We start from the raw sequence: 15,811 nt of genomic DNA on the forward strand, positions 1-15,811 counted from the left end.
TTGCAAGCTTCAGTTTCACTGATTTCCTTTCTTGGCGACTCCACATTTTCTTTCCTCTGTGAGTTATTTCGTTTCCCCATTCTGGCTATCACCAGAAAGCTCAAGCTTCCGTTTGCGTGGACCTGGGCCGTGTGCTGTGGGGACTTCACTCCACCCGAGTTTCACTGAAGTGCTCTGACACTAGGACGTGTGGCTGCCTTTGGTTGGTGGGAACCAGACTTGCCCAGGGTCAGTGTCCCCAGTGTTCCGTGTGGTCTCGTGTGCACACTTAGATTCAGGGGCCCTGTCTGCACCACACTGTTGGTATGTGCCGAAAATGAGATCCTTAGCATGTGCCAGGAGTCAGAGTTTCCCTGTGTCTGCACCAAGACTAGAGTGTCAGAGTCTCTGTTGCCTTGTGCGGTTTCTCGTTGAGACTCAGGGCCCCTATGTGTGCATGCACCAACAATTGGGGTCGCTGGCTCTTAGTGTGAATGCGCTGTGAGTCAGGGATCCCAGGCAGCTGTGTCCGGCGTGCCAAATTCCCTGAAGTGGAGCTGCAACCTGTGTGTGCTCTCTCTACTGAGCCAAACCGGCTAGGGCGCACACTCTTGATTTCCTGAAGGTGAGCTGGCTCTGTGCACTCTACCGGAGTCCCGGAAGGGGGGCGGAGTCTGTCCTGCGCCCCAAATTCCCCAAAGGGAAAGCCCCTCTGTGCAAGCACTAAGATTCCCTGAAGGGAGAGCTGTGACCCGCAAGCCAAATTTCCTCAAATTCTCCAAAGGGGAGCCCTCTGTGCGCACTGACAGATTTCCCCAACAGGGAGCTGATTCTCTCCTGTGCGCTCGCACGCGAGCGCCAAATTCCCTGAGGGGGAGCGAGTCCCTGCGCAAAGCTCTGCGGCTTGGGCGAGAGGCGGATCTATCAGTTAAAATGGCGCTGACTGCGCGCCTGCGGGGAGGGGTTAGGCTCTTTGACTCACGGAATTCTGCCGGGACGCCTGGATTCTTGTTGTTTGTTGGTCTGAAGCTGTGATAGCAGTTCTCTGTCCCCAGTGGCTGCAGGGTCCTGGTTTGTGTCAGAAGCCAGGATCCGAGTCTCAGGCAGCTCTGTTTCTCAAGATGGCGTGGTCTCCCCGTGTGCGCGGGGCTCTGCTGTCTAGGACTGCCCGGTTAGGCAGCCCCTTGGAAGGCGTGCAGAATCTAACTGACCCTAGCTCATACACACACACACCACACACGTCTACACTCTTCTCTATGGGTTCCTCACTCACACTCTCTCTCTCCCTACCTTCCTGCCGGTCGCCATCCCACAATAGCCATTCTTTAGCAGAAAACCTTGCTATATTTTTATTGGTCATAACCTGACATATAACTTATTATCTATTATTACATATTACAGGTAGTTTCCTGGCTATGTTTTCTTCTTGAGAAATAAAACTGATCATTATTTCAATAATTATTAATAGCAATTATAAGATTACAGTTGACACTATTGCTATAGGGCTCTGTGCTAAATGTTTTATATTGATTAACAAATTTAATTTTTTAAAAATATATATTTTATTGATTTTTTACAGACAGGAAGGGAGAGGGATAGAGAGTTAGAAACCGATGAAAGAGAAACATCGATCAGCTGCCTCCTGCACACCCCCTATTGGGGATGTGCCAGCAACCACGGTACATGCCCTTGACCAGAATCGAACCTGGGACCTTTTAGTCCGAAGGCCAACACTCTATCCACTGAGCCAAACCGGTTAGGGCAACAAATTTAATTTTTATAGTAACCCTATGAAGTGGGTAATAGCATTAAGTATTAAGTAACTTGCCCAAAGGCTATCCACTAAAAAGTGACAGGAGCCAGGCTATCTGACTCTAGGACTTATTATTTCTATGCCACTAGGAGCAGATTTATCCATATACATATACATAGGTACCTTTACATCTTTTCTGACATCACTTCTGAGAAAACGTTTCTAATCAGAGAAATTACACATTTACAAATCTTACTAAAGCTCTCAATTTGAAACTTATTAAAAAAATCTTAGTTGTTGTCAAGTAGGTTTTATACTAAGAATCTATTTTATTAAATCTATTTAATAGTGTATACCTCTCCAATATGACCACTCTCATTAAGGCAACACTAAGAAAACTTCGAGAGGCTTGTTTTTTGTGCTTGTTTGTTTTTAATGAAACAAACAAAAAGAGCATATATGAAAAGTTACAATAGGGACTTCAACAATTGTGAAGAAAGTTAACACAGAGAACCTGGTTGGTCACTTTCTGCATATCTCTCCAAGGGAACTTGGAACTATAACTGAGACTTGGTTAGCTACCAAGAATGTGTCCTTTAAAAGTTTCCATTAATGATTAATAATTTTCTTTTATACACTTCTAAAAATGGAATTTGTCATAGTGGCTTGTCAAGATTGATTTGCAAAAACATCAAGATTATTGATGTATGTCTGATTTTACTATTGGGGTTTTGAGTTCTGACTGGTTATATAGAAAGATATTGCTGTATGATCAGCCCTCTAAAATACCTCAGACCTTGAGAGTCAGTCAGGCTTCTTTGGGCAGAGACTCTTGGTACATTTCACTGAAGTTAGTAATAAGAGAAAAAGCACATGCTATGTGATGATGGATAGGGGAAGATAAGTATCAACCCTACTTGATACTTATCTTTCCCCTGTTATTTTTGCTTTCTATCTTTTTGCTGTATAAACAATGAGTATCCTGCTAGGGGCCTTATGAGTCTTTCTAGCAAATCAACCAACTTGAAAGTGAACCTGAGTCCCTCAAAATAGCACTAATTACAGATAGCAGCATAAAAAAATTCTACATTGTTTTATAATATATGCTGATAATTTGAATAAATGAATAATTTTTACACTATCCTATATAATAAAGAGGTAATATGCAAAGTGATCATCACTCCAACACACAAGATGGCTGCCCCCATGAGGACACAAGATGGCTACCACAAGTGGCCACCACATGTTGGCCGGCAGGGGAGGGCAGTTGTGGGCGATAAAGCCAGCAGGGGAGGGCAGTTGGGAAGGACCAGGTCTGCAAGGGAGGGCAGTTGGGGGGGACCAGGCCTGCAGGAGAGGGCAGTTTGGGGGGGGGGGGGACCAGGCCTGCAGGGGATGGCAGTTAGGGGCGACCAGGCCGGCAGAGGAGGGCAGTTGGGGGCAACCGGGCCTGCAGGGAAGGGAAGTTGGGGGGGGGGGGGACCCAGGCCTGCAGGAGAGGGCAGTTGGGGGTGACCAGGCCTGCAGGGGAGGGCAGTTAGGGGCAATTGGGCCAGCAGGGGAGCAGTTAGGAGTCGATCAGGCTGGCAGGGGAGTGGTTAGGGATTGATCAGGCTGGCAGGCAGAAGCAGTTAGGGGCAATCAGGCAGGCAGGCAGGCAGGCAAGTGGTTGGGAGCCAGCAGTCCTGGATTGTGAGAGGGATGTCCGATTGCCCATTTAGGCCCAATCCCAAACAGGCAGTCAGACATCCCTCGAGAGGTCCTAGATTGGGCAGTTAGGGGCAATTGGGTCGGCAGTGGAGCAGACAGGCATCAATCAGGCTGGCAGGGGAGTGGTTAGGGGGTGATAAGGCTGGCAGGCAGAAGCAGTTAGGGGCAATCAGGCAGGTGAGCGGTTAGGAGCCAACGGTCCCGGTTTGTGAGAGGGATCCCAGATTGGAGACGGTACAGGCTGGGCTAAGGGACACCCTATAGCCCCAACCCCCCATGCACGAATTTCATGCACTGGGCCTCTAGTATTAAATATATTAATGATATATTATATGAAATGAGATATGTGAATAAAATATATGTTACAATAATACATTCTAAGTGAAATATGTTGACAAATAATTATTTGGAGGACTTCAGAGATATCTTCATTCAATGACAACAAAAAAAGATAATATTTTATATATTTAAAGAGTTCCTAACTAGGTCTGATTAAACAACAACCATTTCCATACAGGCCATTCAGATTTCTTTGAAACTCTACTAACTTTAAAGTGTTCAACTTAGTAAGATTTGTTACAGAAAAAAATAAGTTAGCCATAAGTAATCAGAAAGGGATATTTTAAAGAATCACAGGCTGTTTCACACTATTTTCTATTTGCCACTTAGGCAAATAGCTGGACTGTCAATTATATAAGCCAAGCAGTTAGTCAATATAATAAACTAACATTATTTCTAGGAGAATTATTAAGCAAAGAAAGTCAGTTCTTGTACAACATTACAGAGAAGCTGTTTGGAAATCTTTGAAGAGTTGTAAAGAACATAGAATAATTTTAATTGTATTAAAGAATATTGATAGAAATCCATTCTCTCATGGACTATAATTAGAATTTTAATTTGAAACAGAAGGAAAATCTTACCTGTGATGTGCTATCAGCTGCTTTCTTAACAGAAGCATCTATTGTTTTGTTTGTCTGGTTTTCTGAGGAGTCAAAATTTAAAAAGTCAGCCATTTTTAAAAGCACCTAAAAATGTGAAAAGTTGGGTTGTGCTTTATATACATAAACATGCATACGTGTACGTACACACACACACACACACACACACACAACTTATCCTATCTAATAATAGAGTAACATGTAAATTACCATCACTCTGCTACGCCCACGATTGGGTGGTGGGAGGCTGGGGGGGGGAGACTCGGGGTGGCCTATCCGGCCATTGAGAGGCATGGATCCGCTGCCACTGAGGGGGGCTACCCTGCTGTCCCGCCCCCTGCGCCTCTCAACGGCCAGATCCGCGTCCGCTAAGGGGGCCTGCCGCGGACACCCAGCTGCGCCTCTCAACGGCAGGGTAGCCAGGTGTCCACGGCAGCCCCCCTCAGCGGCCGTTGAGAAGCGCAGGGGGTGGGAGTCCCGCCCCCTGCGCCTCTCAACAGCAGGGTAGCCCCCCTCAGCGGCCGCGGACCATCAAAAGTGGAGGAGCTGGGTGCCCATCTGCTCCGGCACCAGGCCTTTCAGAAGCCTCTACCGAGCCAGAGGCTTCTGAAAGGCCTGGTGCACCACCCGACAGGCACCCAGCTCCACTGCGAAAAGCGAAAGCGTGTAGGGGACCCTACACGTGCATGATTCAATCATGCACTGGGCCTCTAGTAATTTAAATAACTATAAGAGATTTGTTACCAAGCATGAACCTCTCTTTGACTTAAATTGTCTCAAGGCTAAGCGTTAATTATTCAAAGGAACAAACTGATGGTGGCCAGATGGGATGAGGGTTGGGTGAAAAAGCTAAAGGGATTAAGAAATACAAATTGGTAGTTACAAAATAGTCATAGGGATATAACATATACCGTAAGGAATATAGTCAATAATATTGTAATAACTATGTATAGTGCCAGTTGGTTACTAGACTTATCAAAGAAATCACTTCATAAATTATACGAATGGCTAACCACTATTCTATAACTAAAACTAATATAAAATAATATTGAATGTCAACTATAATTGAAAAAAAAAAGAATGCATACAAAATGTAGTTAAGAGTTTAAAAGGTTTTAAATACAGATACAATCAAGCTCTCCTTTTGCAATACTTCAAGGTACACATATATACATGCATAATCATATAATATGTCATAGGGGAAAATATACAACAGAGAAAACAAAAAGCAATCAAGCATTGCGTAGTAAACTATAGAGGGCAGAACTTATTTTTAAACTGTTCAAATTTGGAAGATGTGAGTGATGAGCACACAAATGGGTAGGGAAAATATGTGATGTTTATTTTCCTCTTTTAAGCATATATTAGGTCAATTAGATACTTTAAAATAAATTCGTTCTATTCATATATTCCTGGCAAATGTATTATAAAATAATGCTTGCTACAAAGCCTAAATAAAAAATTCACCCAGATTAGAAAAATTCCTAAAAGTTAAATATGAATGCTAACCTCTCACTCAAAACAAACTCTCTCTCAAATCCCATTTTAACAACATAATTTCTTATGTAACTAAAACTTACTAAAAATAACTTCCAGGATATTCTATTTATTTTGTTTTTCCAATAATGCTAGCCACTTCTACAAATAAACATAAAAGTTGAATTATCTACAGATCATTAGTAAGCCTTCATTTCTATTATTAAATCTACACAGTGACTTACCAATTCTTGGGGTAGTAGTGCTGCTCTGTTCTGCAGGAGATGAAGTACTAAAAGCAGAAATTGGAATTTTCATCTGTATAGGACCACGATTATTTGATGGACTGTAGAGTCCTGATGGGCCTACTGTGGGTAAAGAAGTCCTTGTGGCTTGTACAATAGAGTGTGCTGTTGGAACAGCCTGTACAGCAAGTGTTGTTCCTAATGGTGCAGCACTGGCAGGAGAGTTCCTTTGAATACTAGAACTGGGCACAGAAGTAACGTTGTTTGGTTTAGTGGGATTTGGCAAGGATGGCAAGGATGGCAAGGATACTGGATTTTTGGTGAGACTGCTCACTGTAGGTGGGCTCTGTACAGAAATGAATTCAACGTTGCCAGATGGTTGATTAGTTACTAAAGTTCCAGGATGGCTCTGTAGGAGTTGAGGCTGGGAGGATACTGCAACAGGTACATGCAAAATCACTGGTAATGATTGTAAAGAGATTGTAGGTTGGGGATTTCCACTAGGCACCTGAGTAGTAGCAACTACTGTAGCTGTGTTGGGTGCAGGAAGAATTGGTGTCAGAGAACTCGAAGTCACTGGAGTCTGCAATTTAGGTTGACTACTGACAACTGTTGGAGTGATGAGATTGGTTGAAGACACTATAGAAAGAAAAAAGAAATCTCAGTTTAAATGGCTATCTCCATTTATCAGCCAGGATAATATAACACAATGAAAACTTAATGGATTACAGTAGATACAGTAAAGTCCTTCATAATGAAATTTTTTCCAGATTTAAATTCTTGAACTTCTTAGAATTAAATTTGTAGAAGCATTTTGCACCTATGATCAGTATATTATGAAAACATCACATGGTTTATGATTAATATGGAGGACTGCTATCTCCTTATCAAAACAGTATCTGAAAATTATTGTAATAACTATAGCATAACTGAAAAATTGGTAATATTGTCTAGATATTTTTGAAACCACATTTAAAACATTACAAATACTTTGGGACACTAGCAATATATAAACTCAAACAGAAAGTCTAGTCAGCATCATCACTATCAATGAATAGGTAAACTTGGTCATGTATTTTATCATTTGGACCATATGAAATTGGATCTTCAGATCAAGTTATAATGAATTGCCTGGGAGAGGAACTAGAGACAGAAGGCTGACTATACTGACACTCTTTTAACATTATATAATACTAGAGGACCGATGCACAAAATTCGTGCAAGGGGCTCAGCCCTCGCAGCCCCGGCTGCCTCATGGCCCTGCCCCCTGCCCATTGGTCATTCCAGAAGGTTGTTCTGCTGTCTGTCTAATTAGCATATTAGTTCTTTATTATATAGTACTAGAGGCCCAGTGTACGAAATTCATGCCCAGGTAGAGTTCCTAGCCTGGCCGGCGATCAGGGCTGTTTGGGGATCAGGGCTGATTGGGGCCTTCCGGCTGCTGACTGGGGCCTTCCTTGCCCAGCTGCTGGCCAGGGCCTTTCTTTGTTCTGCGCTGCCCTCTGGTGGTCAACACACATCATAGTGAGTGATCAAAATCTTGGTCTCCTGGTCAAACTCCCAAGGGGACACTTTGCATATTAGCCTTTTATAAATATAGATGGAAGATGGAAGAGTGTAGATGGGAGATGAAATAAGTGTCTTTCTCATTGATTTGTAGTGTTTCTTCCAAAATCACAGGCATATTTAGAGCAGCAATTTTCAAGGTATGGTTCGGGGGATTCTTGGGGTAATTGAGACCCTTTCAGGAGCTTGCAATATCAAAACTATTTTCTTATCAATAATAAAACATTATTTTACTTTTTCACCATGTAGATATTTGCACTGATGGAGCCAAAGCAATGGTGAGTAAAACTTCTGATACTCAGTACAAAAATAAAGTAGTGGTACTAAAATTATCACTACATTCTTTACCATCACATGTTCACAGTAAAAAGCAAACAAAATAGCCCTATAGGGCTTGGCTCAGTGGATAGAGCATCAACCTAAAGACTGAAGGGTTCCAATTTTGATTCTGGTCTCTCTCATCATTGATGTTTCTTTCTCTCCCTTTCCCTTCCTCTCTGAAATCAATAAAAATAAATAAACAAACTACTACTTGACTTTCAAAGAAAATATCCACAGTTCTCTAAAAGAGCTAGCCTTTCTAACCATATATTTATATGAGGTGGAATTTTCTTCATATATTTCAATTAAAACAACAAACTAAAACAGAAGGAATGCAGATATAGATATAAGAATCCAGCTTTTATAGGGCATCTTAATGTTTTAAGTGAGGCAAAAGAAAAGTATAAGAATGTAAGACAATCCTACTCCTTTCATTACTTTTTTAAGCTTAGAAGTTATTTTTCATTAAAACACGTGCTACAAAATAAGGTTAATAATTATTTTTATTTGTAAATCCTCACCCAAGGATATTTCCCATTGAATTCTAGAGTGGAAGGAAGGAGGAGAGACAAAGAAACATCAATGTGAGAGAGACACATCAGTTGGTTGCCTCCCGCACTCAACCAACCAGGGCTGGGGATCGAACCTGCAACTGAGGCACATGCCCTCAACCAGAATCAAACCTGGGAAGTTCAGTATGTAGAATGACATTCTATTCACTGAGCCCAACTGGCTAGGGCAGTGTTTATTTTTTAATGAATAAGCAAACATTTTTTTTTTAATTTTATATTCTTACTATAGTAAATATCAGTTAATATATCCCACATAAAAACTTAGGGATTCTTAATAGGTTTTATTTTAAGATTATACAGGGATATAGTGACTAAAAAGTTTGAGAAACACTTCAGTGGAGATTTCAATTTCTGTATTTCCATGCATATATGGAATTCTGATCTATCTATCCTATATAATAGAAAGCTAATATGCAAATTGAATGAATAGCAGAATGACCGGTTGCTGTGACGCACACTGACCACCAGGGGGCAGACACTCAACACAGCAGCTGCCCCCTGGTGGTCAGTGTGCTCCCACAGGTGGAGTGCCACTCAGCTAGAAGCCGGGCTCATGGCTGGCGAGCACAGAGGCAGTGGCAGGAGCTTCTCCCGCTTCTGTGGCAGCACTAAGGATGTCCAACTGACGACTTAGAGCAGAGCGGGCCTAAGCCATCAGTCGGATCCCCCAAGGGCTCCCGGACTGAGAGAGTGTGCAGGCCAGGCTGAGGGATCCCCCAAATGCATGAATTTCATGCACTGTGCCTCTAATATATATATATAAAAATCCAGCCACCGTAAAACAGTAATGACCAGAACAACCAGTCGCTATGACACCCACTGCGGCTCATGCAGCCCTTCCCCCTGGCCAGCCCCGCCCCTGATCACCCCCCCTACCCCAATAGGGGGCAGGCCGGCTGGCCAAACTCCTTCAGCCCCTTCCCCTGGCCGGCCCTGCCTTCGATGGGCCCCCACCACCCCAATTGCTCTGCAGCCTCTTCCCCCAGGTGGCCCTAATGCCTGACTGCCCCCCAACCCAATAGGGGGCGGGGCCAGCCAGCCAACCTCCTGCAGTCCCTCCTCCTGCCCAGCCCCACCCCACACCAATTGGGGGTGGGGCTGGCTGGCCAACCTCCACGCCCCCTCCCCTGGGCCCTGACCTCTGATCGGCCCCTCTCACCCCATTCAGGGGTGGGGCAGGCCAGCTCACCACCCACAGCTCCTCCCCACAGCTGGGCCCGCCCCCAATCGGGGATGGGGCCTGCTGGCCAATTGCCCTCAGCCCCTCCCCCAAGCCAGCCTGGTCCTGATTGGGCCCCAATCAGGGTGGGCTGGCCAGCCAACCTCCCGCCGTCTCCTCCTCCTGATAGGCCTGGTCCCAATTGGGGCTGGGTCAGCCAGACCCCACCCATGCACAAATTCGTGCACTGCGCCTCTAATCTACACTAATAAAAAACATGCAAATTAACCATCACTCCACTACACCTACAAACCACGCCCACCAGCCAATCAGGAGTGAGTATACAAATTAACCCAACCAAGATGGCAGCTGGCCATGGAGCTGGAGCAAGCAGGAGGCTTGGGTTGCCCCAGCGATGGAGGAAGCCAAGCTTCCCGCCAGCCCTGGCCGGCCCTGGCCTCCGCTCAAGGCTACAAAGTTTCAATTATAGAAGATAGATAAATCCTAGATACTTGCTTCCAGCCAGCCCTGGCCTCCGCTCAAGGAGGCACTGGAAAAAAAAAAAAGAAAGAGAAAAAAAGGAGGGGCTGGGACCTTGGGTCACTGGGGGGTTATCAGGCCAAGATGGAATGGCAGAGGCCATTGGGGTAAGCAGACCAGCAGGGGGGCCAGTTGGGGATGAGCAGGCCATCGGTGGGGGTCAGTTGGAGGTGATCAGGAAGGGGGGCAGTTTGGAGTGAGCAGGCCAGCAGGGGGGCAGTTGGGAGTGAGCAGGCCAGTGGGGAGGGAAGGTGAGGGTGAGCAGGCCAGCAGGGGGGCGCAGTTGGGGGTGAGCAGGCTGGCAAAGGGGGCAGTTGGGAGTGAGCAGGGAGGGTGCAGTTTAGAGTGAGCAGGGGGGAGGTTGGAGGTGATCAGGCTGGCGGGGGGCATTTGGGGGCAAGCAGGCCGGCAGGCAGAGTGGTTAGGGGCAATCAGGCAAGCAGGCAGGCGGGTGAGCGGTGGAGCCAGCAGTCCCGGATTGTGAGAGGAATGTCTGACAGCTGGTTTAGGCCCAATCCCTGTAAACCAGCAGTAGGACAGCCTTCAAAGGGTCCCAGATTGGAGAAGGGTGCAGGCCGGGCTGAGAAACAGCCCCCTCCTCCCCTGTGCATGAATTTCGTGCACCAGGCCACTAGTGTTTAAATAAAATTATATACTTAAGCATTCAAATTTAGATCAATATGTTCAGTTTCTTAGCAAATTTCATCCTTAAAAGAAAACCAAAGCATTCAATTACACTAAGAAAATGTATTTCAGTGTTAAGGAATATTGTTACCTGTATTCACAGGGGTTTGAATGGATGGTGGTGTACTCTCGCTTACATTTCTTTTGGACTCCAGCAACTGTCTCACTGTACCTGAATTTCTATGAAATATATATACACAAAAATAGTCAGTCATAAATATAACATTGTAGAGAACATCAATTTATATATATAAAGCAGTGGCCCATAGGAAAAAAAGAGTGGCTAGACATAGGCATTCTAGCATTAAACTTCAAGTGAATGCACTGAGGGAAAACTAACACATAGAATTCAGAATGCTAGGGGCAGGAGGGGAGGTGTCCTATGGCATTAGGAAAGAGTCTTCCTCTTATATTCTAATGTCCTCAATACTTTTACCTGAAAACCAAATGTAGGTCCTAAAATCTGCAGACACTAGTTTTTATCACCCCTGACCAAAGCATTTCTCAGTTCCTTGAGAGAATACTATTTAGTACAGGTGATAAAAGAAATCTGAAATGACCAAAAGCCTTATAATAAATTACCAAAACCAATATCCACAAATGGCCAATTATAACAAAGCAAAAAGTAAGGAAATACACTTAATTCAGTATACTACTTGTCTCTATACAAATACATAAGATTAGATTCCAAGATGTTTCTGCAAAATAAAATCAGAAACTTTTTCTTATTATTTTATTACTTTAATTTTTTTTTTAAATCTTCATTGCTGAAAGTATTACAAAAAAATGAAGTATTACATATGTCCCCTTCCCTTCCCCCCCATTGACCCCTTCTAGCTGTCCCACTCCTCATCCCAGGCCTTCACCACCCGATTGTCTGTGTCCATGGGTTACATGCATAGAAGTTCTTTGATCTCTTCCCACCTACCCACGCCTTCCCACTGAGTTTTGACAGTCTGTACCATGCTTCTATGTCTCTGGGTCTATTTTGTTCAACAGTTTATTTTGTTCATTAGATTCTATATATGATTTATTTGGAAACTTGACAAACTTGCTACTTAAAAACCATGCACACTATTGATGCAAATGTAAACTGGTCAGCCACTATGGAAAACAGTACAAAGCTTCCTCAAAAAATTAAAAATAGAGCTACCATATGATACAACAATTACATATCTGGATATTTGTTCGAAGTTAACCAAAACGCTAATTAGAAAAGATATATGCACCACCATTTTCAATGCAAGATTATTTAAAATAACCAAGATCTGGAAACAATTTAAGTGTTCACCTATGGATGAATGGATAAGCAAATATTTATACATACACACACATAGGAGTATTATTTAGCCATAAAGAAATTTTTTTCCCATTTGACCCCCAACATGGATGGATCTTGATGACATTCTGATAAGTGAAGTTAAACAGAGAAAGAAATCTAAAAAAACAAAATTTATTTTAAGAAATCTAAAAAAATATATGTAATTTTAAAACTCATATAGAGAACAGATTGGTAGTTGCCAAAAGTGGGGGCTGGTGGATGGGAAAAATGAGTGAATTTTATTTTTAAAAGGTAGAAAAAGAGGCCCTGGCCAGCGTTCTCAGTGGTTAGAGTAGGCCCATGCACCAAAGGGTCCCAGGTTCGATTCCTGGTCAAGAGCACATATCTGGGTTGCAGGTTCAGTCCCCACATGCAAGAGGCAACCTGTCAATGTGTCTCTCTCACATCGATGTTCAAACACCAACTACAGTAACACTCCTCCCCCTACCCCCCCCACCGCTCTCTCTTTCTCCTTTCCACTCTAGCTAAAAGCAATGGAAAAATATCCCCAGGTGAGGGAGAAATAAAAACTTGACAAATAGACTGTTTATTATTCTCACCTATAGGGCACAGTGTTATTGCTGGTGACTTCAACTACAGGCTTTCCTGGTGATACAGGTACAGGTGGGTTTGGTGGATTCTGAGGGAGAAAAATACCAAGGTAAAATAAAACAAATCTTTAAAAATAAGACCTTAAATGCTTTATCAATATATTATCTGTTACTTCTATAATTCCGTGAAAAATATTATTAGTTGAGACAAGAATTTGAATCTTGGAATTGCCACTTGTTAGCTGTATCTTAAACACAGTACTTAATGGAAACAACTGCTTATTATATGAAAGACAAATGTAATCATTGTGATACCTCAGTTTTTTTTAGATGAGCCAATAAAATGAAAACTATGAAAATGGTTTACATGCTTTAAGGGATCAATAAACAAAACAATAAAAATATTAATAATAAAACAGATATACTCATTCAATAAATATCTAGTGAATGTCTACATATACTTTACTAGGCATAGCAGGCATAGCAAATAAAAATGGTTCAAAAAAGATTTATACAAATTTTCTAATATAAGAAATAAAATAGCTCATTTTAAACATTATGACAAAGAAACAAAGTTGAGAAAGTGGAATTTAAAATCAGGAAATTATGGAATTGAAGAAAACTATAATAAAAAATCTTTGGATATGGCTAAATGAGTTTGGGGAAATTAGTCTATATAGAACAAAGGAAAAAACCAACTGTCAGTTACTCAAGGAAAAAAGAGAGAAAACAGAATTTTAAAAGTTAAGTAAAAACAATATAGAGATGAAGAACAAATTATTAGTTGATGGGGGAAGGGAGAGAGTGGGGGTGGAGGGACAAGGTAAGGTTGAAACTATAAAATTGTTTTTAAGTCAAATGAGATAGGAAAATGAATCAAGACAGAAAAATCCTGTAGAAATAGTGATTAATGAAATAATTATTATTGGCAATTATCATGTGCCAGACAATGGATCGATCTATCAAGACAAAAAGAAATGTGAATTGCTCAAATGGGGAAAAAAGTCAAGAGGAAGAGAAAGAAATTCAACTGAAAAACTATAAAGCAACATGCAAATGCTATATTAAAAATATGTACTGCATGCCCCAGTTGGTTGAATGTCATCATCATGCACCAAAAGGTAGCCAGTTTGATACCCGGTCAGGGAGGGCACATGCCCAGGTTTCAAGCTCGATCCCTGTTGGGATGCATGCGGGAGGTAACCAATCGATGTTTCTCACATCCATGTTTCTCTCTCCCTCTCCCTTTCTTTCTCTGTAAAAATCAATAAAAATATAGTAGTTTTAAATTTTTTATATAATGTCCTACAGAGTAACTAAGGAAACAACAAAAAGAAAAACTAGACTATAGAATATTATTTATGTTATGCTACCATGTTTGGACTTAACTAACATAGTGTAAGAAAGGAAGGGCAGAACAGGGCTATTGAAGGCAGTGGAATACTAAAATGATAACAGATTAGACTAGGACAAATCCAAAAAAAACGTAACTTTTTAAAAAATATATATTTTTATTGAATTCAGAGAGGGAGGGAGAGAGAGATAAAAACATCAATGATGCAAGAGAATCTTTGATAGGCTGCCTCCTGCACGCCCACTACTGGGGACCGAGCCCACAACCAGGGCATGCGCCCTTGACCAGAATCAAACCCAGGCCACTTCAGTCCGCAGGCCGATGCTCTATCCACTGAGCCAAACAAGCTAGGGCACAAAAAACATAATTTTAAAAATGCATAGAAAATACGGCTTCAAGAATGCCGTAAGATAAAAGTAATTGATAAGTGCTGAAATTTGAAAATTAGGAAAGGGTTAAAAATTAATTATAGAGCTGCAGAAACAACATACAGTAGGTACAGTGAATGAAAGCAAATTTCAGAACTATAATAAAGGAAGTGTTTCCTCCAAATTCAGAATTTCCTAAGATTATCAGTTAGAGCTAAATATTAATTGTGCAAGAATAAAATTCTTACTTCTTGTCTTTTCTTAAGATCTTCTTTGGCTGCTCCAAAGCGTTTGGTTAACCTGGCTATCTTGGCCTAAAAAAGCAAAAATGGAAACAGAAATCAAGTGGCATTATGGCATTAACATGGAGCCCATAAAACAAGAAATTTACAGGTAACAGGATCCTCAAAAGACAGCTAACCAGAAAAAAATAAATAAAGTAAGCTGATTGTAAAATATATATTTCAAAAACAAAGAAAATTGTAATGAAAACTAAAATAGACTTAAATTTGATACCCGCAGGTAAACACGCTTAATTTTATAAAGTTAGCTTTTTTTCTCCTAGAACTGTGGATGTTTGCTCACAAACCAGTACATTTCTGAATATCTATGATTGTTTTTTGTTATTTTTAAACATAGTTGTAATCACACTTAACTTTCTCACAGAGAATTATTTAGTAGTAAAATTAAGCATATCTGTAAGTTATAAAGATCCCTTGCCAATACTACTTATGGGTACATGTATAACATATTGAATCAATATATACCATTGATACACACACACACACACACACACACACTAGAGGCCCAGTGCACGAAATTTGTGCAGGGGGGTGGGGGGGTGTCCCTCAGCCCAGCCTGCACCCTCTCCAATCTGGGACCCCTCAAGGGCTGTCCAACTGCCCATTTGGGATCGGGCCTAAACAGGCAATCGGACATCCCTCTCACAATCCAGGACTGCTGGCTCCCAACCACTTGCCTGCCTACCTGCCTGATTTCCCCTAACTGCTTCTGCCTACCAGCCTGATCAACCCCTAACCACTACCCTGTCAGCCTGATCGACACCTAACTGCTCCCCTGCTGGCCCAATTGCCCCTAACTGCCCTCCCCTGCAGGCCTGGTCGCCCCCAACTGCCCTCCCCTGCAGGTCTAGTCCAATTTTTCTCCCTTGCAGGCCTGGTCCCTCCCAACTGCCCTCCTCTGCTGGCCTGATCGCCCACAACTGCCCTCCCCTGCCGGTCATCTTGTGGTGACCATACTGTGTCTGTCCACCT

At 42.4% G+C, this 15,811-nt stretch overlaps 1 protein-coding gene across 2 annotated transcripts in view; it reads right to left on the minus strand.

Moving 5' to 3' along the window:
- ATF7IP (activating transcription factor 7 interacting protein) overlaps window positions 1–15,811 on the minus strand; it is a 119,609-nt gene that overhangs the window by 32,506 nt on the left and 71,292 nt on the right. For both annotated transcript variants that reach the window (XM_054719254.1, XM_028143969.2), the window contains exons 6-10: window positions 14,786–14,851; window positions 12,825–12,904; window positions 11,035–11,123; window positions 6,102–6,740; window positions 4,363–4,424 (exon numbers count right to left, since the gene is read on the minus strand). In XM_054719254.1, the coding sequence (XP_054575229.1) occupies window positions 4,363–4,424; window positions 6,102–6,740; window positions 11,035–11,123; window positions 12,825–12,904; window positions 14,786–14,851 (936 nt within the window). The remainder of the gene's footprint in view (window positions 1–4,362; window positions 4,425–6,101; window positions 6,741–11,034; window positions 11,124–12,824; window positions 12,905–14,785; window positions 14,852–15,811) is intronic.

The sequence above is a fragment of the Eptesicus fuscus genome, chromosome 7 (genome assembly GCF_027574615.1).
Source record: "Eptesicus fuscus isolate TK198812 chromosome 7, DD_ASM_mEF_20220401, whole genome shotgun sequence".
Classification (NCBI taxonomy): Eukaryota; Metazoa; Chordata; class Mammalia; order Chiroptera; family Vespertilionidae; genus Eptesicus; species Eptesicus fuscus.